This window comes from Pipistrellus kuhlii, unplaced genomic scaffold, assembly GCF_014108245.1.
Source record: "Pipistrellus kuhlii isolate mPipKuh1 unplaced genomic scaffold, mPipKuh1.p scaffold_m20_p_1, whole genome shotgun sequence".
NCBI lineage: Eukaryota > Metazoa > Chordata > Mammalia > Chiroptera > Vespertilionidae > Pipistrellus > Pipistrellus kuhlii.
In genome coordinates, this window is record NW_023425404.1 from 60,541,822 (window position 1) to 60,564,508 (window position 22,687).

At 44.9% G+C, this 22,687-nt stretch overlaps 2 protein-coding genes across 7 annotated transcripts in view; one reads left to right on the forward strand and one right to left on the reverse strand.

Moving 5' to 3' along the window:
• The first annotated feature begins 985 nt into the window (after positions 1-985).
• Positions 986-11,079, forward strand: PARP2 (poly(ADP-ribose) polymerase 2). 3 transcript variants are annotated; one of them, XM_036447262.2, is made up of 16 exons: positions 988-1,146; positions 2,502-2,642; positions 3,148-3,218; positions 3,974-4,024; positions 5,877-5,973; positions 6,386-6,461; positions 7,062-7,164; positions 8,000-8,162; positions 8,404-8,542; positions 8,780-8,843; positions 8,925-9,059; positions 9,332-9,459; positions 9,617-9,716; positions 10,255-10,353; positions 10,572-10,696; positions 10,815-11,079. In XM_036447262.2, the coding sequence occupies exons 1-16, from the start codon at positions 1,095-1,097 to the stop codon at positions 10,972-10,974; spliced, it is 1,704 nt and encodes a 567-aa protein (XP_036303155.1). In that variant the 5' UTR covers positions 988-1,094; the 3' UTR covers positions 10,975-11,079. The 3 variants fall into 3 exon arrangements, with proteins under 3 accessions (XP_036303174.1, XP_036303155.1, XP_045439904.1); XM_045583948.1 differs by lacking the exon at positions 988-1,146 and adding an exon at positions 1,180-1,395; XM_036447281.2 differs by lacking the exons at positions 9,332-9,459; positions 9,617-9,716 and having other exon boundaries at positions 986-1,146.
• Positions 11,080-12,867: 1,788 nt separating this feature from the next.
• TEP1 (telomerase associated protein 1) overlaps positions 12,868-22,687 on the reverse strand; it is a 40,424-nt gene continuing 30,604 nt past the window's right edge. For 2 of the 4 annotated variants that reach the window (XR_006742080.1, XR_006742079.1), the window contains 19 exons: positions 22,352-22,507; positions 21,999-22,211; positions 21,600-21,753; positions 21,293-21,505; positions 20,276-20,436; positions 19,968-20,081; positions 18,344-18,451; positions 17,848-17,980; positions 17,655-17,731; positions 17,428-17,560; positions 17,151-17,287; positions 16,874-16,998; positions 15,619-15,762; positions 15,372-15,468; positions 14,084-14,189; positions 13,772-13,977; positions 13,566-13,670; positions 13,143-13,345; positions 12,868-12,900 (listed from right to left, as the gene is read on the reverse strand). Coding sequence is in view for 2 of the 4 variants with exons in the window: in XM_045583938.1 (XP_045439894.1) it covers positions 13,223-13,345; positions 13,566-13,670; positions 13,772-13,977; positions 14,084-14,189; positions 15,372-15,468; positions 15,619-15,762; positions 16,874-16,998; positions 17,151-17,287; positions 17,428-17,560; positions 17,655-17,731; positions 17,848-17,980; positions 18,344-18,451; positions 19,968-20,081; positions 20,276-20,436; positions 21,293-21,505; positions 21,600-21,753; positions 21,999-22,211; positions 22,352-22,507 (2,505 nt within the window). In the remaining 2 variants the exon portion in view is untranslated. Of the gene's footprint in view, positions 12,901-13,137; positions 13,346-13,565; positions 13,671-13,771; positions 13,978-14,083; positions 14,190-15,371; positions 15,469-15,618; positions 15,763-16,873; positions 16,999-17,149; positions 17,288-17,401; positions 17,561-17,654; positions 17,732-17,847; positions 17,981-18,343; positions 18,452-19,967; positions 20,082-20,275; positions 20,437-21,292; positions 21,506-21,599; positions 21,754-21,998; positions 22,212-22,351; positions 22,508-22,687 lie in introns of those variants that run through there. The other 2 variants (XM_045583938.1, XM_045583942.1) reach the window with 2 other exon arrangements.

Genomic DNA, 22,687 nt, shown 5'->3' on the forward strand with positions numbered 1-22,687 from the left:
CCCAGTACTGTGTTTGACTTTAAAGAAGTAATTAAAGTGCAATAGGTCATGTAAGTGGGCCCTAATCCAATATCACTAGTGTCCTTACAAAAAAGAGGAGACTAGGACACAGACACACACAAAGGAAAGACCATGCATGGAAAAAATACAGGAAGAAGGAAGCCATCTACCATCCAAGGAAAGAGATCTTGGGGGGGAAAAATCAACTCCGCTGACACCTTTATCTTGGATTTCTTTCTAGCCTTTAGGTAAAGGTAAGTGAGATGGCATATTTCTGTTGTTTGAGCCACCCACTTATTTATGACAGCCCTAGCAAACAAATACACTGTAATATTTAATAAGTCTCTGAAATTTTTCTAAAGATCGATTTTCACAGATGTAAAATGAGTATAATACCTACGCTATAGGGACGTTGTGAGAATTAATATAGTAAGCATTAAGTACTGTAGCTGTTCTCCTCATGAAGGTTAAATGAATTTATGCACAAAACGTTTTTTCCAACATTCCAACTCTGTGCTGCAAAAGTGGACGGGGGGAGAGTAGTCTGAATTGGGTTATGAGGCCCCCTGGCGGAGTGCCTCACCTCAGCCATTGAACTCACTTGGCCGGCCGTGAGTCTGTTCCAAGCTCCGCTTGAGGAGGCATCCGCCAGGCCCCTCCCGGGGGCGGGGTCCGTGGCATCTCCTGCCCATTCTGCCCTCGCGCGGAGACCCGTTCTCTGGGAACTCACCTCCCCGCAGCTCAGGGAGGGCCCTGTTAGGGCCGCTCTTGGCCCCAGTCTCAGACCTTCCCAGGGGACATGGGGTAGAGTGACGAGGTGCACTCAGCGCGTAGCCCCACCAATGAGCTTCCCTCCGCCCTGAGGAACGGAGCTTCACACGGCGACTATATAAGGCCCCCTGCCCTGTAGGCCTTTCACAGTTAGGGCGACTTTCCCACAACACATAGCGACATGCAAATGTGGATGGGCGTGCCTCCCCGGTCCCTGCAAGCAACTTCTCTCCCGGACGCGCGCTCGCGCTGAGTGTTCCCGCCTTTTGACGCCAGCGGAGCGAATCCGGGGAGCGGGCGGATGACGTGAACAGTGCGGCTCCATGGCGGCGCGGCGGCGGCTGAGGGGGACCAGCGGCTGCCGTCGGGCGTCAGGTTTGGAGATCATTGTTGGGGGGCGGAATGCTGGGGGGCGGGAAGTGGGGAACGGAACGGCGCCTCCTACTCTGGCCCCTCCCCTTTTGTCGTCCCCGCTCCCGCTCTTCGCTGCCAAACTAGTTTTGGTAATAAAGGTACAAGATTTCGTTTTTCAGAGCTTTTTTTAATTATAGAATTGTGGGCCTAACAAAGTGCCAGCTCTATTGGATATCTGTCTAATGGCATCCGACCAACACAAATTTAATTGTAAGATGCATTATTGTTTTATGTAACAGTAAGAACGGAAAAACGCTTCCGGTTAAAACATGATTCATGGTTTATCTGCCATCCACGGTGAGATGCGAGTCTCAGAGTTGGTTGTTGATCTTTATTCTCTGTGCTACATATTCTTAAGTGCATGGTCCGGTCCAGCAGGTTCGGTATTATTCTCATCCTGTGGGTTTTGCATTTGGGGCAACTGATGGGATAGCTTCTGCAAAGTTCCACAGCTGAGAGACAGCTGGGCTCAGCGCCACACAGACTCACTCCAAAGGGCTTTACTAAACGCTATCTCATTCCAACACAGGTATTTTAGTGTTAAGCATTGGGGGTAACAAGTAAACAGAACCGATAAGCAAGCCTTCAGACGCATGACTCAGCCTGTGAACTCAGAGCCCCATGGCTCCCTTTTACTTTATTAATTTTTTTTTTAACAACTGTTAGTCAATTATTTAAAAGGTAGATTTAAGCATCAGCAGTTGTGACTCACCCTTGACTCCTGGCTCAATACTGATGGCAGTAACCTGCTCGACAATCTCAGAAGGGCTGTGCAAGTCTGTGAGTCCCCTGTGGATCCTCACCTGAAACCATCCCAAATCTTAGAATTCCTCCCACACGGAATTTTTCTTGTGATTCTCAGGGTTTTGGTAGGCATCTCAACCGGTCCTTTCACCTTGAGATTCTTTCCTTTGCACTTCTGATCAAGTCAGCACACTCCTTCTCCTAAGACCTTGGGGCTGGTTATGAAGCACAGCCGCCTCTGGTTCCACGGGTGCCTTTGTGGAATCTTTAAAAGCCACGACTGTGGTGGGGTTTCCTGACTGACTTGGTGGATAAAGGAGCAGGGGTGGGCAGGATGGTGCTCTGGTGCAGCTGCAAAGAGCCTTTTATTTTACTTTTTTTATTTGGCCAGAAGAGCAATTTCAGAAGCGATTGCTCAGACTGTGATCAACAGTTGTCATTATTTCTTTGTAACTTTACAAAACCATCCTAAACCATTCCCTTAAAAAGGCGGTGCTTTTTCAAAGTAGGATTATATTCACTGTACACTCATTCTTTGTTTTGCTTCTCTGTCTGCCCATTCTCGCCCTTAGCTTCTAAAGCATCAAATGAAACCGACAATACAGAAGACTCTCCTCCTGCCAAGAAAACTCGAAGATGCCAGAGGCAGGAGGTGAAAAAGAAACCTGTGCCTGGAGGAAAGGCTGATGAGGACCGAACAGAAGACAAGCAAGGTCAGCCTCCTGTGGGAGGCCAGGGAGGACATGGGCCAGCCAGAGGGCTCTGGGAGGGGTAAACGTGGAGGGTGTTCTATTCTTTCAACTCTCATTTCTCCAAGGCACAATAACTTTCTATCTTTTGAGCTTACTATATCTTAGAACCTTCAGTTTCATGATTTAAAAAAAATATATACATTTTATTGATTTTTTTACAGGGAGGAAGAGAGAGGGATAGAGTTAGAAATATCAATGAACTGCCTCCTGCACCCCCCTACCAGGGATGTACCCACAACCAGGGTACATGCCCTTGAATGGAATCGAACCTGGGACCCTTCAGTCTGCAGGCTGACGATCTATCCACTGAGACAAACTGGTTAGGGCCAGTTTCATGATTTGAAACAGATTGAGGCTTGGGCAGATCAGGATTGCTTGGGAAGGACAAAGTTAATTATGAAAAGTTTCTTTCTAACCAGTTTGATTCCCATACAAGTAGACATAGTACATGCCTGTCTTTCCTCAGAGTGTGTGAAGACCTTGCTGTTAAAGGGCAAAGCTCCCGTGGACCCAGAGTGCACCCTAAAGGTGGGGAAGGTGAGAGACTCCTCAACCCATTGATTTCTCAGAGAGCAGTGTTCTATTGTTATTGGGATTCTCACTGGAACATTGCTAGTCTTTATTTCACAAATCCTCACTAAAATATTACTAGTGATTCATTTTCTGCAAGGCTACATGATGGGAGTGGTGGTGTTAAGGATTAATAATCAGGTTATTAATAAATCAACCTGATTAACTTATGGGGCTGTCATCAGCTTTCCATACATCATTCTTTTTCAGTTAGAAAATTATATCATTGTCAAGGGAAAAATGAGAAACTATCCCTGGAATGGCATGAATTACTGAGAATAGGTTTTCTTTAACTGAGAATCATTTGTATTGTATTTATGTAATTATAGAAAGGCACCATGTTTGTTTGTTTTTAAAGTATGTTTTTATTGATTTTAGAGAGGGGGAAGGAGAGGGATAGAGAAAGAGAAACATCAATCAACTGCCTCCTTCATACCCCCTACGGGGGATTGAGCATGCAACCCCAGGCATGTGCCCTGACAGGGAATTGAATAAGTGACCTCTTAGTTCATGGGTTGATGCTCAACCATTGAGCCACCCCGGTTTTTATTATAGGAATGATAGCTTATATGTCAAAGAAGATACTTTTGCATTTCTTTCCCTGGAAGATGGATGTTGGTAGTACTGGAGAGTGACCTTTTATGTCTTATGCCTTGTGCCTTATGCCTCATTTAGGATCTCATCAAGACTATACAAATGTCAGTTTCTTCTTTTCTCTCTAGGCCCATATCTACTGTGAAGGGAATGATGTGTATGATGTCATGTTAAATCAGGTAAGGAGAGAAGCCATTTTATAGGAATTTCTTCTTGACAGTTATTGATGACAGTGTTCCAATGACCAGATCATTAATTCTGGAGTCCCTTGTGTTAGGCACATACTCTTTAAAGTAGGATAAAGTCTACCTGATAGCAGAGTCCTCAAAAAGAAGCAGATTTTAAATATATATATATGTGTGTGTGTGTGTGTACATATATGTATATATATATATATATATATATATATATATATATATATATATTGATTTCAGAGAAGAAGGAAGAGGGAAAGAGAAATAGAAACATTAATGATGAGAGAGAATTATTGACCGACTATCTTCTGCACACCCCCCACTGGGGACAGAGCCCAGAACCTTTGCATGTGCCCTTGGCCGGATTCAAACCTGGGACCTGTCAGTCCACAGGCCAATGCTCTATTCACTGAGCCAAACCAGCTAGGGCAAGCAGATCTTTTTGCAGATTTCTTGTCTTTTATTGAACCTATGAACTCTGTATTCATATCATTTTGCACATTTCCCTACAGGTTGTTGGTCTTTTTCTTACTGGCTACAAGGAACTTTATATAATATGAGAATAGTGTTTCAACTATAACACCTCCTGAACCTCCTAGCACATAAACTAATTACTAAAATTTAGTGGCACACCAATAAATATATTTTTGTCTACCTGACAAAAGAAATAGCTATTGATTTTATTCATTCACATCGGACAGCTATTGTGTTGGCTGTTGTCATAGTTTTATTTGTCAATCAAAGGTCAGTGCCTCTGACCGAATAGTCAAGTAATACATGTTTTAAAAATTTTTGGGGACACAGTATTTGAAAATCACTGGTCTGTAATATAAATTGCCAATATGTTTTCCAAATTTGTCATTTGCCTTTTGATTTTCTTTCTGGTATACCTTTTGCCCTTATTGAAGTTTACATTTTTATGTTAAATTTATGAATTTTTTCTTATTAATATTTTCCTCTTCATTTATTTTTATTGTTTTGAGTAGATAATACATTTGCCTGGTTAAAATATATATCCTAATTATGTATCTTCATATTTGAACTTATATGCCCATCATATATAATTTTAACGGCTACCTAGTAGTCCTTTGTTACTTCTTTTTTACATGAAATATGAGCAGGTAGAAAAGATCTTATGGCTCCTTTTTGTTCTAACATCCTATGACTTTATAGCGAGAATAGGTATGAGGTAGGAAGAGGCAGACACTTAACAAAGAAGACTGCCTGGATAGCCAGGATTCAACCTTATCACACAAACTACTATTCCTTATCCTGGACTACTCCCTCTCTTCACTCTGTGTAAGTTACTTATTATATATCTCTTTAAAGATTCTAGTCACATTCTCTCTGAACGTCTCTAGGTCATGCCAGGAACTGCTGTGACATTGGTTTCTGCCTGTCTCTATCCCTTCCTAACATTGTCCTGCTCTCAGATCATTGTCAAATCACTGCAGTTGACAAAACAAACCTTAATTAAAGCTATTAAACAGTAAATTTTCTAAACAAACAAGCATAATAGTTTTGAAGCATCAAAATTATTTTCATTTGAAAAATAATTATTGAGAATGGATTGGGAGCTGAAAAACACATCTGAGATTGGGTAGAACGTTTGAGGAAGCTTCCAGGCTCCATTTTTAATTCCTAGAAATTCAAAGTTTAAGGTAGAACCTAATCCTTCCTTAAATCTTCACTCTTACAGGAATCTGATTGCCTTGCCCACGCTATTCTTTTCCTTATGGCGATTACTGGCACTTCTGTCCAAAGAAGAGTCATTGGCTTATGCTTCTTCTATTTGCAAGCCTGTATTTTATGTTTCTATCTGTCTCACTCATCATAGACCAATCTCCAATTCAACAACAACAAGTACTATCTGATCCAGCTGTTAGAAGATGATGCCCAGAGGAACTTCAGTGTTTGGATGAGATGGGGCCGAGGTAATGACTTATGCATTTTCTGAGTTGCCATTCAGAAAGCCAGAAGCAACGTAGTGAGTGGCCAAGGATCCTCTAAGCTTAAATTGGTGGGAGGGAGGCTCTGTAACTTGCAGCGGGTTAAGAGTCAGATGGTGCTTTCTGTAATTAGGCAATGGCAGGCATTTTCTGTAGGAAGTTCTCATTGGAAAAACTACAAGCAGCCTGTTGGGAGATAGAACTCTCATAATGCTGTTTATGAACTATGGCAGTTAGTAGAAGGCAACTAACAGCAACAAGATATATTCCCTAAGCCCTTTCACTTTTTCCTGTCCATTGTTAGAAGTTAACCAGACTCTAGAGAACTGGCTTGTTACTATTAGATAACTCTTCTTGGGTTAGGTTACCAAACTTATATGTGGCATTTACTTTGCAGTTGGGAAAACGGGGCAGAACAACTTGGTGGCTTGTTCAGGGGACCTCAGCAAGGCCAAGGAAATCTTCCAGAAGAAGTGAGTACAAAGAAATGAGTGTAAAAATATGCCTTCTTCTTCTTGGATGTATCTTCCTTAAGAATTTTATAAATGTGATTTGGCCTAAATGTTAATGTCTTTCCACTATAACACACTGTGATTAGGACACCAAACTGCATCCGTAGTTAGTGATTACATCACCTGGAACCTTGAAATTGACTTAAACTACAAGATCTAATATAATTTAGTGCATGATCAACAATTTAGGAAATTTGGGAAAAGTGGTATGAGAATATATAGCTAGAGTTTAAAAACTACTTTTCCTATGGATGGATGAAGAACTTTTCTGGAGTCTCTAGAAACGTTTCCTTCAGAGAAAGGGATTGGATAGGGATCTTTTTGTCTTAAACTTCCAATGGCTTGTGTGGCGTTCCGGAGGCTTTGGGAAGCCCAAAGGTCCGTTTTCCCCATTTTTATTTATTTTTTTGTTCCCTTTATAGCCTGAACCTTACTGTTTATTCAAGGCTTTAATTTAGAAGCCAGATTTATGGAAAGTTGATGTGTAAAAGAGCTCTGTTGTGGGACATAAAGTTTAGATCCTTATTTGTAAGATTTTTCTCACCACCTTGGACTCTACAGATTCCTTGACAAAACAAAAAACAATTGGGAGGATCGTAAGAAGTTTAAGAAGGTGCCTGGAAAATATGATATGGTACAAATGGACTATACCACCAATACTCAGGTAAACTGACTGCATGTTTAGGGGGAAAACTGTTTGCTCTTCACCAGGATGAAGTCTAACAGAATGACTTAGATCAGATCCTAGATCAGAATGGGCCAAAGTATCCTGAGTCTTGCTATTTCCTCCCAAAGGAAAGATTACAGTTCCCTCATGAGTTACCTTCACTCATCTTTGTAATCTTCAAGGGACTATAGAATGAGGATAAATGTGCTTTTTTCTAGTCTCTATTATTGACTAAGGTGCTACAAAATCTTAGGTCTTGTTTCCAGAAGTTGAATGTTACAAATCAAGAGAGGAGTAATTAATAGTCAAATGGATAAAGCTACATTTATAGTTGTTTTCACTTCTGGTGTTGTTTGCATGGAAAATAATACAATAATTAATAAACAATAATACAAGAATAAACTTTCACATATTCACAACCGTAAACCTACTTTTAATCTCCCCCCCCCCCCCCAACACACACATACCCCTATATACCACAGTACAAACAATTTAGAGAAACTGGAGTACAACCAAGTAGTTGAAAGCTGTCCTGGAGAAATCTTAGTCTTAAGATGAGAAGATTTAAAACAAAATAGCTGTCTTTACACATTGAATGATATCATATTGTGTTTATTTGAGGCTCATTCTGAGTGTTTACCAATGGGAAGTATAAGACTAGAAGGCAGAAGTCATATTGAGTACTCTTGAGTACCTAGGTATTAATGGTATGGGCCTGTGTTCAAATAGAGGCAGATGTTCGCCTGCCAGGAATATTGTACAGCCAGTACTTGCTGAGAGCTTAAAATACAATAGATTCTTTTAGATTTTATTATTTTTATTTTGGCTATAGAATGAAGAAGAAACAAAAAAAAAGGAATCTCTTAAATCCCCCTTGAAACCAGAGTCACAGCTAGATCTTCGTGTACAAGAGCTAATAAAGCTGATCTGTAATGTCCAGGCCATGGAAGAGATGATGATAGAAATGAAATATGATACCAAGAAAGCCCCACTGGGTAGGACTTCAGGTTCTATCCTACATTCTCTCTTCATATTTCCTTTTCCTTTAATGGGATCTTTCATCACTATCATGATTGAAAACTTGCTGATATGAATGAAGAAAAAGATTTGGGGTGAGGGGCTGTGTGGAGGGAGGAGAGTCTATTTTGAAAATTGAAAGGTGAGAGTCTGTGTTGGGCAGGGCATAAGTGTAGTTTACAGGATAGTTTGGAGTCTGATCTCTTTCTGGGTCTGCAGGGAAGCTGACAGTGGCACAAATCAAGGCAGGTTACCAGTCTCTTAAGAAGATTGAGGACTGTATTCGGGCTGGCCAGCAAGGACGAGCTCTCGTGGAAGCATGCAATGAATTCTACACCAGGATCCCACATGACTTTGGGTAAGGCCTGTGCTGTTACTTCATTTTGATCTTCTACTCAGTCTTTAATTTCTAAGGAAATGATCATCTTGAATAGATACAGAACCAAAATGATTTTTCTCTCTCTCTCTCCCTCCCTCAAGAGAAAAACCCCATTTTCTTATATCTTTTTTTCTAAATGACCTATCTTTAGTCTGTTAATTTTTAGTCATGTGCCACAGATCAGAGACTTATTATGGGCTATATCTCTATCCTTAGACTCCGTACTCCTCCATTAATCCGGACAGAGAAAGAACTGTCAGACAAAATACAACTACTAGAGGTGAGAGATGTGTGGATTGGCAAGTATTAAATCTCTTATCCCAGGCTCTTCCTATATTGATTCTATATCTCATCTTGTCAGGCTTTGGGAGACATTGAAATTGCCATTAAGCTGGTAAAGACCGAGCTGCAAAGCCCAGAACATCCACTGGACCAACACTATAAAAAACTGCATTGTGCCTTGCACCCTTTAGACCATGAAAGTTATGAGTTCAAAGTAAGAAAAATGTTTATTTATGTTCATACCTTTGAAACTTACCCTTCCCCACCCACTGTTTTCTGGCTATGTCTGGTTAAGAGCAAACTTTTGTATAGGACAGAATTTCTGTTTACTAGAAATTTGAGATGGTAGAGCTCTTTCTGACTGCCTTGTGAGACCATTTGGGAGCAGAAAGGTCTGTCGATTTATACCAGAGGCTCTGGAGTTCTCAGCTTAGTCTGGTCTATTATAGATTCCACATTGGCCGTTTCTTTCATTCTTTTTCACAGGTAATTTCCCAGTACCTTCAATCTACCCATGCTCCCACACACAGTGACTATACCATGACCTTGCTGGATGTTTTTGAAGTAGAGAAGGAGGGTGAGAAAGAAGCCTTCAAAGAGGACCTTCATAACAGGTCTCAGTTTAGCTTTGGGTTTGGGAAGATGTTCCCTTGCCTGGAGTGCAGCTGTGGAACTAAGGGAAGGATGGCACAGAGAGCTGTTGGTTTTATGCTCAGAGCCTATGTTTGCAGGAGAGCACCAGAGACAACAACAATAATGGCTTTTCCTTAGGATGCTGCTATGGCATGGTTCCAGGCTGAGTAACTGGGTAGGAATCCTGAGCCATGGGCTTCAGATTGCCCCACCCGAGGCTCCCATCACAGGTTACATGGTGAGTAGAAATTGAACCCTAGAAGGAGGCACAAGGTAAAAGGATACAATAATTTTCTCAGGCCTAGTCCTTTCCCCCCCTAGATTGTGATTAGTGGTGCCCTTTCTAAGCATTAAACCAGCTCACTTTTTTTTTTTTAATTTTTTTTTTTTAAATTTTAGAGAGAGACATTAATCAGTTGCCTCCCATACATGCCCCAACTGGGGATTAAACCCACAACCTGGATATGTACCCTGACTGGGAATTGAACCCGCAACCTTTTGGTGTATGAGACAACATCAACTGAGCCACACAGGCCAGGGCCAGGCTCACTTTTTACTATGTCCCTCTTTTTTTAAATTCTTAGATATATCCATCCTTTCCCCCCAGAAGTAGAGATTCACCAATGCTAAGGTTCTCTGGAACATAACCGTGACGGAAAATGGGAAAAGGTCTCTATTGTGTTTAAGGTTATAGGAACTCAGGATTAGTGATGTGAGCCTCCCTTTTAACACAATACATTAAGCTGCTGACGTTGGTGTTCATTTATATATTTCAGTTTGGAAAAGGAATCTACTTTGCTGACATGTCTTCCAAGAGTGCCAATTATTGCTTTGCCTCTCGCCTAAAGGATATTGGATTACTGCTCCTATCAGAGGTAGGGCAAGAACACTCTATGATCTCTAGTTTATTGTCCCTATTTTTCCAACAAAAAGTTTGACCACTAGTGAACTTGAATGGGGAGCCAAGTACTATTTCCATTGCATTTGATTCCTCTGCTATAGGGGAAGAACGTACTGATGGGCTTTTCTGTTGGCTTCAGAGCCATCCAATCCTTGGTAGGGGGTGGGCGTTCAAAGATCTTTTGCTTTGCAGGTAGCTCTAGGTCAGTGTAATGAGCTACTGGAGGCCAACCCAGAGGCAGAAGGATTACTTCAGGGCAAACACAGCACCAAAGGACTGGGCAAGATGGCTCCCAATCCTGCGAGCTTCGTCACCCTGTAAGTACTCAGAGCTTGGAGGACGAGAGAACTCCTTTTGGCTAGACAGGGCTCTACTTTCTCTGTTTCAACTTCTGAACCAGAGGCAAATGTTGACATGCTTTCCTCTATTTGGCAGGAATGGGAGTACAGTGCCCTTAGGACCAGCACATGACACAGGAGTTCTGAATCCAGATGGTTATACCCTCAACTACAATGAATTTATTGTCTATAACCCCAACCAGGTCCGTATGCGATACCTTCTAAAGGTTAAATTTAATTTCCTACAGCTGTGGTAACATTGATATTAAATAAACCAGAGAAGATATCTTCAAGCAAGGAAATAAACAATGTTTACTTTTGAACTTTTTCTTATTTTATGTAATAAAAATAGTACAGATCTATCACTGGCTTCTTTGGGCTTTACTTCTACAAGCACATATTTCTTCTTATGTTAGTGTATCTTCATTTCCAGGACTGGAATTTGTTGGTTATTATTACAAGGATAATAGAGGCAGCAAAAGCTGAATTGGTCCTTTTTTCCCAATCAGGTCTTCTCACTTGCCTTTTTCCCTGTTTATCAACTGCACACCAGGTCTCCCACCACTTTGTGTTTTAGGACTCAACAGGTGTCCAGAATACAGAAACAATTCTTACAATTCAAAGATAAAGACAAATAATCCAAAGAAAAACCAAGGATTTAAATGGACATTTACCCAAAGAAGAAATACAAATTCCAATAAGCACGTGAAAAGATGTTCAAAATCTTCGGATATTAGGGAAATGCAAATCAAAACCACAATGAGATGCCACTTGACACCCCCTAGAGGGCTATAATAAGAAAGACCAACAATACAAGTTAGTGAAGGTGCGGATGAATTGGAACCCTTATATATTACATGAGAATGTAAGATGATGACGTTGCTTTGAAGAATAGTTTGGCAGTTCCTCAGTTACCATATGACATACCAATTCCACTCCTAGGTATGTAACCAAGAAAACAAAAATGAATACACGGTGTTCCTTATGTCTTTATCCTTTGGGTGAGGGAGACCATGAGAGATGGAGAGAAATAAAGTCCCTCAGGTGATTTCTCCATGTAAAATCTACAATAGAATCAGGGTGAAATAAGAACAAAATATCCCACTCAAGTCCCCAAATCTCATGTCTAGACTAGAGTGCAGTTGTATTTCTCTGAAAAAACCCTATCAACCTAGGACAACACCCTGTAATAGCCCTGGCTTATCACATACAAGTACTTGAATTCTTGGACACACAAGACCCTTAACCCTTGTTTCACCCGTAGAAAGGGCCTCAGGTAACTTCTTCTATAGGACAGAATTACAAGAAAGTAAGAAGTTCTAGAACTTTTACTTAAGAGGATCACAGTCTCTGGTAAGTCTGTAATTAAAAGCCTCCCCCTTTCAACTCATTTTAACCTTTGTGAACTTGAATTTGAAAAAGATATGCTTTTTTTATCTCTTCCAAGAATGCAGATGATCCCAGCTGGTAGCTCAGTGGTTGAATGTCAACCTATGAACCAGGAGGTCACAGTTCGATTCCCAGTCAGGGCACATGCCCAGGCTGTGGGCTCAATCCCCAGTGTGGGGCATGCAGGAAGTGGCCAATCAATGATTCTCTCTCATCACTGATTTTTCTATCTGCCTCTCCCTCTCTGAAATCAATAAAAATATAATTTTTTTTAAAAAAATGCAGATGATTGTGCTGACTTATGCTTGCAAGCCACGTGGCTGCTGCTGTTCCGGCAGAGACTGTGAAAGCCAGTAGACTCTTTCAGTGCTCATCTGGGCAGTTAGTTCTGAGTACATGGGACTGTTTCTCTAAAATGAACCTAGTATTTTCCCACTTCTATCCCAGTTCCTTCTAAAGGGACTGGAGCTCTATCGACTTTTCCTTCCCTTATTTTTTCTTGACCAAGTGAGAGGTCTCCAGTTCAGTGCTGGCCAACATCACTTGCATTCCTCCTCCAGGCAGAAGTGGTATCTTGGGCTTCCAGGCCCAGCAAATGACACAAGAATTTTAAAACCTAGTTTCAAAGAATATCTACTAAAGATCTGGCTCACTTTCTTGCAGTTCTAGTAGAACTTCATCTTAAATCAGAAAAGAAACATTGTAACATCCATTTTCTTCCCAATTGGTCCAAATCCACATGAGAACTCAGGCAGGACTTCACTTGAAATTTCTTGATACTTTATTTTTATAATTTTTAAAATATATTTTATTGATTTTTTTACAGAGAGGAAGGGAGAGGGATAGAGAGTTAAAAATATCCATGTGAGAGAAACATCGATCATCTGCCTCCTGCACATCCCCCACTGGGGATGTGCCAGCAACCAAGGTACATGCCCTTGACCAGAATCGAACCCGGGACCCTTGAGTCCGCAGGCTGATGCTCTATGCACTGAGCCAAACGGGTTTGGGTTATTATTTTTTTTTTTTTAATAATTTTATCAAGAAAGTTTCCACCGGTGTCTTCAGGCTTGCACCTCTAGCACAGATGGTACCGCTGCCCTGAGTAATGCATCTTCATTCCCAGGACAGAAAGTATACATTGCCCTGTGTGTCTCCCACTGCAAGCTGCAGGGCAGAGTCAGGCCCCAGCCAAGGTTCCAGACAGCTCACTGCCCCTTCGCACCGGAACAGGCCCAGCTACAATGAGAACAAAAAAGAGGGAGATGAGAACTCCAAACCCAGGGCCTCCTTACTACCTTGTTCTTCTCTCACATTAGTGCTTTTTATTTAGAACACGTTAGTCACGTATTGCAAGAAGGACAGAAGAAAATAGAATTTTGATCTTTTGAACTTTCTTATCCCAAGTTTGCTTCCTTGTGACATTCTTTCAGCCCTCATTGCCCATACGCACACTTACCAGTTGCATGCTGGGCCTCTCCCACAGCTTAACATCTCTGTCCTTCGAAGCTGTCACCAACAACTCAGGCAGCACATGGAGGGCCGTGACAGAGCCTGAGTGAATCTTAGAGAGGGAGGGCAAATGTATGGTGAGTTCTCGTGGGCCCTCCTTAGTCAGACCTACAGCCTCATCCCCTGTATTTGTAACCCTTCCCTCAAACTCACCTTTTTACGCTGCCGTGTCTTTAGACTTGGGGTTGTTGGCCAGCTCTCCATGTCACTACTCTCAGATGAGTCTATTTCTGTAGTTTGGCTTTCAGGTGTTTGTACTGTTTCCTGCCAGATGTTACCTGTGGTCCATTCTCCTTCAAAGGTGCGTTTGGCTAGGTTCCACAGCATCCCATCGGAGCTGGCACACAAATAGGAGGACTCTGCCATTCCAAGGGCAGCATTAGAGCCAGGTCTCAGTCTTTAAAGGGTCCACCATGTTCCCCTAGACCACCTCTAGATTTTTTGGGTCCTCCCCTCACCACTCACCAGATTCAGGTTTGGCCTGAGTTACTGATATTAGGGTCCCATTGGGATTCTTTAAATTCAGATCAAAGTCCAGGCGCTCTTCAAACTCTCCAGACTCCTTTTGCCTCTGTGAAAGGACACGTCATTTTGTTTAGCCTACTTGTGTCATTTAACCTGGCCCAGACAAAAGCATCTATTTTCTCTTCTGGACTGGTCAGGATTTTTTCTTTTTTTCTTTTTCTTTTTTTTTTTTTCTTCAGAGAGGAAGGGAGAGGAAGCAAGAGATAGAAACATCAATGATGAGAGAGAATCATTGACTGGCTGTCTCCTGCACGCCCCCTACTGGGGTTCAAGCCCACAACCTGGGCATGCGCTTTTGGCTAGAATCAAACCTGGGACCCTTCAGTCACCAGGCTAATGCTCTATCCACTGAGCGAAACCAGCTAGGGCTAGTCAGGATTTTTTTTCAAACTGTAACTCAGATATAGTAAAATGCATAAATCTTAACTGTATATCTTGATGAATTTTTGCACATCCATGCAATCATTGTCCAGATCAAAACATAGAACATTTCCATCATGTTGGAAAGCTGCCTTCATGCCTCTTCCCAGTCAATACCAGAGACCTCTACCCTGGGAGCTAACAATATTCTGACTTCTCTCACTATAAATTAATTTTAGTTGTACTTTTAAAAATATATTTTATTGATATTTTTTACAGAGAGGAAGGGAGAGGGATAGAGAGCTAGAAACATTGATGAGAGAGAAACATCAATCAGCTGCCTCCTGCACATCTCCTACTGGAGATGTGCCCACAACCAAGGTACATGTCCTTAACTGGAATCAAACCTGGGACCTTTCAGTCTGCAGGCTGACGCTCTGTCCACTGAGACAAACTGGTTAGGGCAATTTTGCTTGTTCTTAAGCTTCATTTAAGTGAAATCATGTAATACGTACTCTATTGTGTCTGGCTTCTTTCACTCAAAATAATACCTCTGAGATATGTCTGCATCATTCCAGATACTAATATAGTTGTAAGAGACAACAAATGCAATTAAGAAAACACCTAAATTTATTGTTTCCCATGGTTTTCTTAAACACTAGCATTTTTTTTTATTATTATTCAATGAAATCTTAGAGGGAAAGTCAATATACAATGTGTTTAAGTATAGCTGCTCCAGTTGAAGAAGAGAAGGAGATTTGGAACCAACCACCTTTCCTTTTCTCTTATCCTCCATCATGGCCCCAAGGTTTTAAAATATTGGTTCTGGACAAATCTTTATTTTAACACACACCCATACAGGACTTACTAAGACAGAAAGACTTCCGGGGGCCGTTGGCTGCAGGGCAAACACACCATAGTCCTGGTGGGTGGAGAGCATCATAGGATGTTCTGAGTAGTCGTGCCTGGTTTACAAGGCAGAAAGAGGCTGAGCCCAGGAACACCTGACGTTAAGACCCCAGCACTTGTCCTCAGTCAGACCCAACCTCAGGGTAACCACTAACCCCTTTTCCCTCTTTCTCCAGCCTGAGAGGAAACTACATTTTGGATCTTACCAGATTTCAGAGGGAGCTTCCCCTGGCTTCAAGTGCAATAACTTCATATCCGCCGTAGCCAAGATGAGGGAGTGGCCATCAGGGGCCAGGCCCACACCTGTCAGGAACCCTAAGTTCTCCTGCAGAACTCGGTTCAGGCGGAGACTGTAGCTCAACAGGCACAGGGGAAGAGAAAGAGCCTACGTTAGTCCACCTCTCAGAGACACCTCAGTGAAGTAGAAAACAAAATGTATTCTCTTCCCTACAAATTCCATTCCTCATTCTGTTTTTATTGTGTCAGTGTTCATCATCACCATCCCCTTACTTGCTCAAACTAGGAATCTCCAACATTCTTGCCTTTTCCTTCCCTCCTGACCTCCAAGGGATCAGTAAGCTCTGTGGATCCTACTTGTAGCACATGCCTACATCTGGATCTCTCCTTCTCACCCCCACTGTCCCTGGTCAAGACCCACATTATGTCTTCCCTGACTATCGCAAATGCTGTAACAGTGGTCTCCCTACCTTTAGCATCTCTCTCTACTATACATCCTCCTTACTGCCACCAGAGTTATCTTTCTAAAAATCCAGATAATTATCCAGATAGGGACATTTTTCTGCCTAATAACCAGCATCCTATTGACCTAGTTCAAAATTCTTACCACCTCTATGGCCCGGACCTTTTATCTCCTCAATCTAAAATCCTACCCCAACCTCCCACCAAGAACACAAAGACTTGGCTGTGCATACTCAGAATACATCATGCACTCTCATGGCTCCGTGCCACTTTTAATGCTACTTCCTCTTCCTACAACTCCATTCCCTTCCCTTGCTGGTTCAGAAAACTCCTACTCATCCTTTAAGGCCAACCTCAAACAGCAACTCTTACATAAAATGCAAATTTCTCCAATTCTGCAGCCCCAGGATATATATAAATATCTATAAATGTATTTATAGATATTTTTACATATTTATTGTAGCACTAATCCCTCTGAATACTGTTGGCAGTTTAGTTACATGCACACTCCTCTACTGTGAGCTCTCTTAATTAACACAATTAGTTCATACTACCTGACCCATAGCTTAGAATGAAGTAGGCTAGTTATTATTTAAATTGAGATGACTGGGAGCAGAAAACAGTTTTCTAGGGACTTTTGTCTGCCTAACAACTAGCATCCTATTGACCCAGTTCAAAAGCAGAGGTGCAGTGATTTGAGTAAAATCCTGGGCGTAAGGAGACTACCATTCCTACCACATTAGCCCGGCTGCTTTGTTTCACCTGAAAGTTCTGGGTGTTGAATCCCTCTGCAGTTCCACTTGCCACTCGCTGACTTTTTCATCAGCACTGACAACGACCAAGGTGTTTGCCGAGGACCAGACTAGGGCACTGATGCGGCCAGGAGCCTGGTGTGCACAACGTCATTTCAGTATTTCTGAGAAGCCAGGATTCACCCTCTTTCCTCTCCCAGGCGCCTCTGCAACCTCCAACCCAGGCCATCAAACACATAGCAGGGGCAGAATTCACATGGACAATGAACTGAGAGTGCCCAACTCACCTGTACTGTGGCCACCGCCTTAGCTTCTTGCCATAAGGTTAGTTCTCCAGCCTGATTCCCAGACACTGCCACAGAACCATCTGGGGCCCAGGCCACAGCTGTGATGGCTGCAGGATTCCTAGGTATATTTGCCTCATCTGGAGGAGAGAGCAGTGGGACTCATTAGGAGCTGGACCTCTGCTGGGATACAAGAGGAGATATCGGGCTACCCTTGACCTTCTTGGTCCCAGTTACACAAGCCTCTTTCATACCTTGCCTTTCTCCGCACCTCACTCACCTGCTTCCTCCAGTACCTGCCAGAGCCGAATGGAACCATCCTCCGAGGAGGTCAGCAGGAGGCCTGAGGCCTCTGAAACAGCTGCTGCATTGATTGGGCCACTGTGTCCCAGCAGGGTATGTGTTTGAAACACCTAGGAAGAAAAGACGAAGATGGGACAATAGGGGATGGACACACAGAAGGTTATCCCACTCCACCTCCCCCACTTATCCTTTCAGGAAACTCACCAAGAGCGGATGCCACAACCGTGTGAGCCCATCCAGTCCAGCAGTCACCACCAGAAGCTCTGACCCAGGCTGGCAAGCTGATAAGACATGGAGAATGAGTGAGAAGAAGAGGAAAAGAGGAAACACGGGGGGGGGGGGGGGCGGGGGCGGGGAAGAGGCAGCCGGGGAGGGAAGGTGGCTGACATCTCCTCACCTGCACGGGGCTCCAGAGCAGCTGCACAATGGCTGATGGGTCCTGAGTGAGCAGGGATGCTGGTCAGCTCCACTCCCTGATGGTCCCACACTTTCAAGGTTCCATCCCGGCCCACAGACACCACATGCTCCTCCTGCCCCAGAGCAGAGTCACAATAAGTAAGACCTGGGAAGTCCAACCCCACCACAGAGCTGTGGGCTGAGAACTAGAGGCTTAGAAGATTTTAACGAGTGAGGAGAACTGGGGGCCTAAAGCTGAGTCATTCGTGGCTGCAATCCTCCCACAAGGTCATACATTTAAGATTCTGTGTTTTCACGCTTGCCCTCCCTTCAAACCAACTCTCAGCCTCAGCACCCTAAACCTGCTCTAATCCAGGCCCAAACACCTCATTCTTTGTACCCCTTTGTCTTTGGGGCTAGATACTCAATGCATCTAGTCTCCCAGGGCACCCTTGGCCTTCCCAGAGACCCCAGGAAACTCTGTGTTGCCTTCTCACCACGGCCACTACGGCGCTGACGGCACTCTGATGACCCAGGAACTGACCAAGCTGCTGTCCCAATTCTGGGTCCCACAGCCCCACAGAGCCATCGCTGGAGCAGGAGATCTGCAGAGTCAGAGGAGAGGGAGAATCAGCATCCCTCCAGCAGTTTTTGTTTGTGTGTGTGTGTGTGTGTGTATATATATATATATATGAATGAAATGGAGAGCAGTACACCTTGTGACTGATATCCTAGGTTCAAATCCTAGCTCCACCATTCATTACTTTGTGACCTGGGGCAAGTTCGTCTCTCTAAGCCACATGTGTCAAACACAAGGCCCGCGGGCCAAATCCGTCCCACCAGGCCTTGCAATGTGGCCCGCACCGCGCTGTCATCACTGCACTCCGCTGCGTTTCCATCACAATGACAGTTTATGACTGTTCAGTAAACCATTCGGCCCGCGATTTAGGCTGGATTTTAGATTTTGGCCCCTTCTCTGATTGAGTTCGACACCCCTACTAAGCCTTAGGTTTTTATCCAACCAGGATAATGACAGCTCGCCTATCTGCCTCTGTTGCTGTGGGGCTGATGCATCTATAAAGAGGTATTTAGCACAGCTGCCAGGTACACAATGAGTAATGCATACATACCCTGTTTCCCCGAAAATAAGACAGTGTCTTATATTAATTTTTCTCCCAAAGTTGTGCTAGGTCTTATTTTCAGGGGATGTCTTATCTTTCCATGCGCTAGGTCTTATTTTCGGAGGATGTCTTATTTTCAGGGAAACAAGGTAGTAGCTATTGTCCTTGGTATTGACATACTGTCAGTCAACAAATCTAGACAAAGGTGAAAAGTCTACAATGCCAAGGAAAGGGGTGGCTGCCTAGAAGGCAGGAGAAGGACAAACGGTGACAAGTCTATTCACGTTACTCTCTCCTTTCCCATCTCTTTTTGAGAACATGGGGACTCTCCATTAGAAAACTAGGCTTCCCCAACCTCGAGTGTTGCCTTAGAACAAAGAAATAACAGTATCCCCTTTTACTGCAGGGATGGGGCATCCTAAACTATTGGGAGACAGTTTTGCGTGCTCTTGTCAAGAGCATGAGCTTTCTTATCAGAAAGTTTACTGGTTTGGTTTTATCACTTCCACGGCCTTGGAAATGTCCTCTAATCTATCTGAACTCAATGTTCTTCTCTGTAAAACATGATAGCAGTATCTACTTTACAGGGCATTGTAAAGATTAAATGAGGCAATATGTGTAAAGAGCTTAGTCCAATGCATGGCACATACTCACGGCTCAATAAATGTCAGCTGTTACTATTTCTTCAAACATATATTTTATTGATTTCAAAAAGGAGAAGAGAGGGAGAGAAATATAAACATCAATGATAAGAGAGAATCATTGATCGGCTGCCTCCTACACCAACTCCACTCTGGGCATTGAACCCGCAACCCAGGCATGTGCCCTGATTGGAAATGGAACCATGATTTCCTGGTTCATAGGTCGGCACTCAACCACTGAGCCACGCTGGGTGTTAGCTATTACTATTCCAAACGGGTGTCAGGAAAGGACCAGATGGGGAGTGCTGTCTTCCCCCAGGAGCCCTGCTGAGCTTCACACCCTTCTACTCTTCACTCACCAGCCAGTTGTCTTTGGTCCAGGCGCAGCCAGTGACCCAGTCACGGTGACAGGCAGAAAAGGAGTGAATCAGCACAGGGGCTGTGGGTGTCCTCACATCCCAGCAGAGGAGACTCTGGATAGGTCCCAAAAGATGACGAGTCAGGACCATGAGAGGGAGAGAGGGACACCAGGACCATCACAGACAAGAAGTTTCAAGGAGAGAGAGAATGTATTCATGAAGGAAGGAGGGCAGATCAAGCAAAAAGCTGGAGGAAGCACCAGACATTGGGCTGTTCAGGAACCGGGGGAGAAGGGAGAGTGGCTCACCCGATCCCGGCCCCCGGTGGCCAGGCGGCACCCATCAGTGCTGAAGCTACAGCAGTTGACGGGGCCCGTATGTCCCCACAGTTCGGTGGCACGGGGTAAGTGTTCCGCCTTTTGTGGCAGTGTCAGCAACTGCCGTGGCCACAGCCGCACTGCGGAATCCTCTGCATGGAAAGAGGGAGAGAGGAAGAGTCCCTGAGAGAGGAAGCAACACTAGCCCGGAGGCCAAAGACAAAGGCGATCACGGGGACTGAGGGCACAGCTCCAAGGGAGGGAGGAGTGATCACAGGCCGTACAGAGGCCCTGGACCAGGGTCAGCCATCACCTGAGTATACAGGGTAAGATGCCAGGCTCTCCCAGCCCCGGCTCTGCAGCTGTCTCTCTCCAGCTCCCTGCCGCACCTCCAGACCCTCCCCTCCCCAGTGTCCAGTGTCACTGGGACCCAGCCTTCTACAGAGAGAGGACTGAGGCCACCTTGCATTTCCACCTCCACATGTCTCTCATCTCCTGAGGGAAACCCATCCCTTTACACAGTAAAGTCCCCCACTGGGCAGGTACTCAAAGGATCATGAAAACTGCAAAGAGGCCCCCGAATCAGGTTAAAGAACAAGAAAAAACAGTCTCGACCAGTGGTCGGCAAACCGAGGCTTCGAGCCACATGTGGCTCTTTGGCCCCTTGAGTGTGTCTCTTCCACAAAATACCACGTGCGGGGGCACAGGTACAGTGTGACTGAAACTTCATGGCCCATGTACAGAAGTCGGTTTTCGGCTCTCAAAAGAAATTTCAATTGTTGTGTTGTTGATGTTTGGCTCTGTTGACTAATGAGTTTGCCAACCACTGGTCTAGACCAATTGTGCAAAATAAAGTTGTAAAAAAAAAAAAAGATAAAGGACTTTTAAAGTTGTAAAAAAAAATTTTTTTTAAAGGGAAAACTGTGTGTGTGTGTGTGTGTGTGTGTGTGTGTGTGTGTCTGTGTGTTTTCAGTGATTCACAACCCTGCCCACCACTGCCAGCAGTACCTGAGGCAGAAGCCAAGAGTTCCTGGGAGGAGGCCAGGCCCAGCACAGGTTTCTGGTGTCTGGACATGAGCCAGAGGGACTGAAAGGCGCTCTCCTGGAGGGCCCAGCCGTGCAGGGAGCCATCTTCCGCACCACTCACCAACACCTCTGGGCTCAGCCAGGCCAGTGCCGTCACTGCCACATCCAGTGCCTGACACTGAGCCCCCTGAGAACCTAGAGAATGAGAGAAAACAAGAGAGGAAGACACGTGGAAAGGAGGGGGTCTCTTTCCAAAGGCTCAAACACCCCATCCTTTCTCCCTTTGTACCTGAAGATACTTTGTAGATCCTGATGCCATCGGCTCGGTATCCAACAGCCACCTGACGACCATCTGGGCTGAGAGCCACGGCGAGGGCCGGAGAGAGAGAAAGGGAGCCCAGGGACCCACGGGGCCGACCCGGAGACCCGGACCACACCTGAACCTGAGGGCCGATCAAAGGGCTTACAGATACCCCGCTCCCACCCCAGAGTGACAGCCACCCTGTTAAAGTCCTCCTTCCAAACAGTCTTCTGAGAGCCTCCTGTACCCACACCCACACCTTCTCCCTGAGGCTCACACCAGCCTCGCTATCTCCACAGTCCCCTCCACAAAGGCCCACCCTCCATAAGCATTCCCCGCCTCTGCCCTCCTTCCCTGGAACCCTCTCCCGGCCCTCTGACCCCTGACCTTGCCGTCCTCTCCAGCTGTCAGTAACTGGCTCCCAGCTCGCAGGAAAAGGGCAGCCACCACAAAGCCATGGTGGGCAGGGAAGGCAGCCAGCAGCGCCCCCTCCTGCCAGGCCCACAGCTCCACCATCCTGTCCAGCCGGCCCACGGTCACCACCCGCCCAGGCACATTGAAGGCCACGGTGCGGACAGAGGCTCCCGGGGCTCCCAGTTCCTATGCGGGGAGGTGGAAACAGAAGTGTCAGGGCTGCTCTCCACACAGCCCAAAGGGACACGAGACGTGGACGTCCATCATTCCCCGCCTTCCCCGCCCACCTCCGTGTCCTCCCCCAGGGCCACGCCGGACCGTCTCACCTTGATCACCCTGAGTCCATCCGCCTGGAAGAAGCTGCAGCTGCCAGCCCAGCTGCCGATGGCTAGCACCTGCCCCTCTGGGTGAAAAGCAACACAGTTCACGGGCTTGGGAGCCGTGTGCTGGGAGGCCAGCTGCCCGTGGACTGTGTCCCACAGCTGGAGGAGAGAAAGGGAAGGAAGGCAGCGGCTTGAGCCCCTCATCCCACAGCTCCAGGGATCTCCCTGTCCAGTCCCCACCCTCAGCAGGAAGGGCCTCCCCCGGCCAAGCAGTCAGCAGCCCCTGCCATACTGACAGAGCAGCCTCCCAGGCTGAGGCAGCATTAGGGCAATGCCGAC

Excerpts from the sequence above, each read along its gene's own strand:
- PARP2 (XM_036447262.2), top strand. The coding sequence starts at position 1,095 with ATGGCGGCGCGGCGGCGGCTGAGGGGGACCAGCGGCTGCCGTCGGGCG. Across the intron at positions 2,643-3,147 it reads CCGAACAGAAGACAAGCAAG|AGTGTGTGAAGACCTTGCTG; the intron begins GTCAGCCTCCTG and ends GTCTTTCCTCAG. Across the intron at positions 5,974-6,385 it reads TTGGATGAGATGGGGCCGAG|TTGGGAAAACGGGGCAGAAC; the intron begins GTAATGACTTAT and ends TTTACTTTGCAG.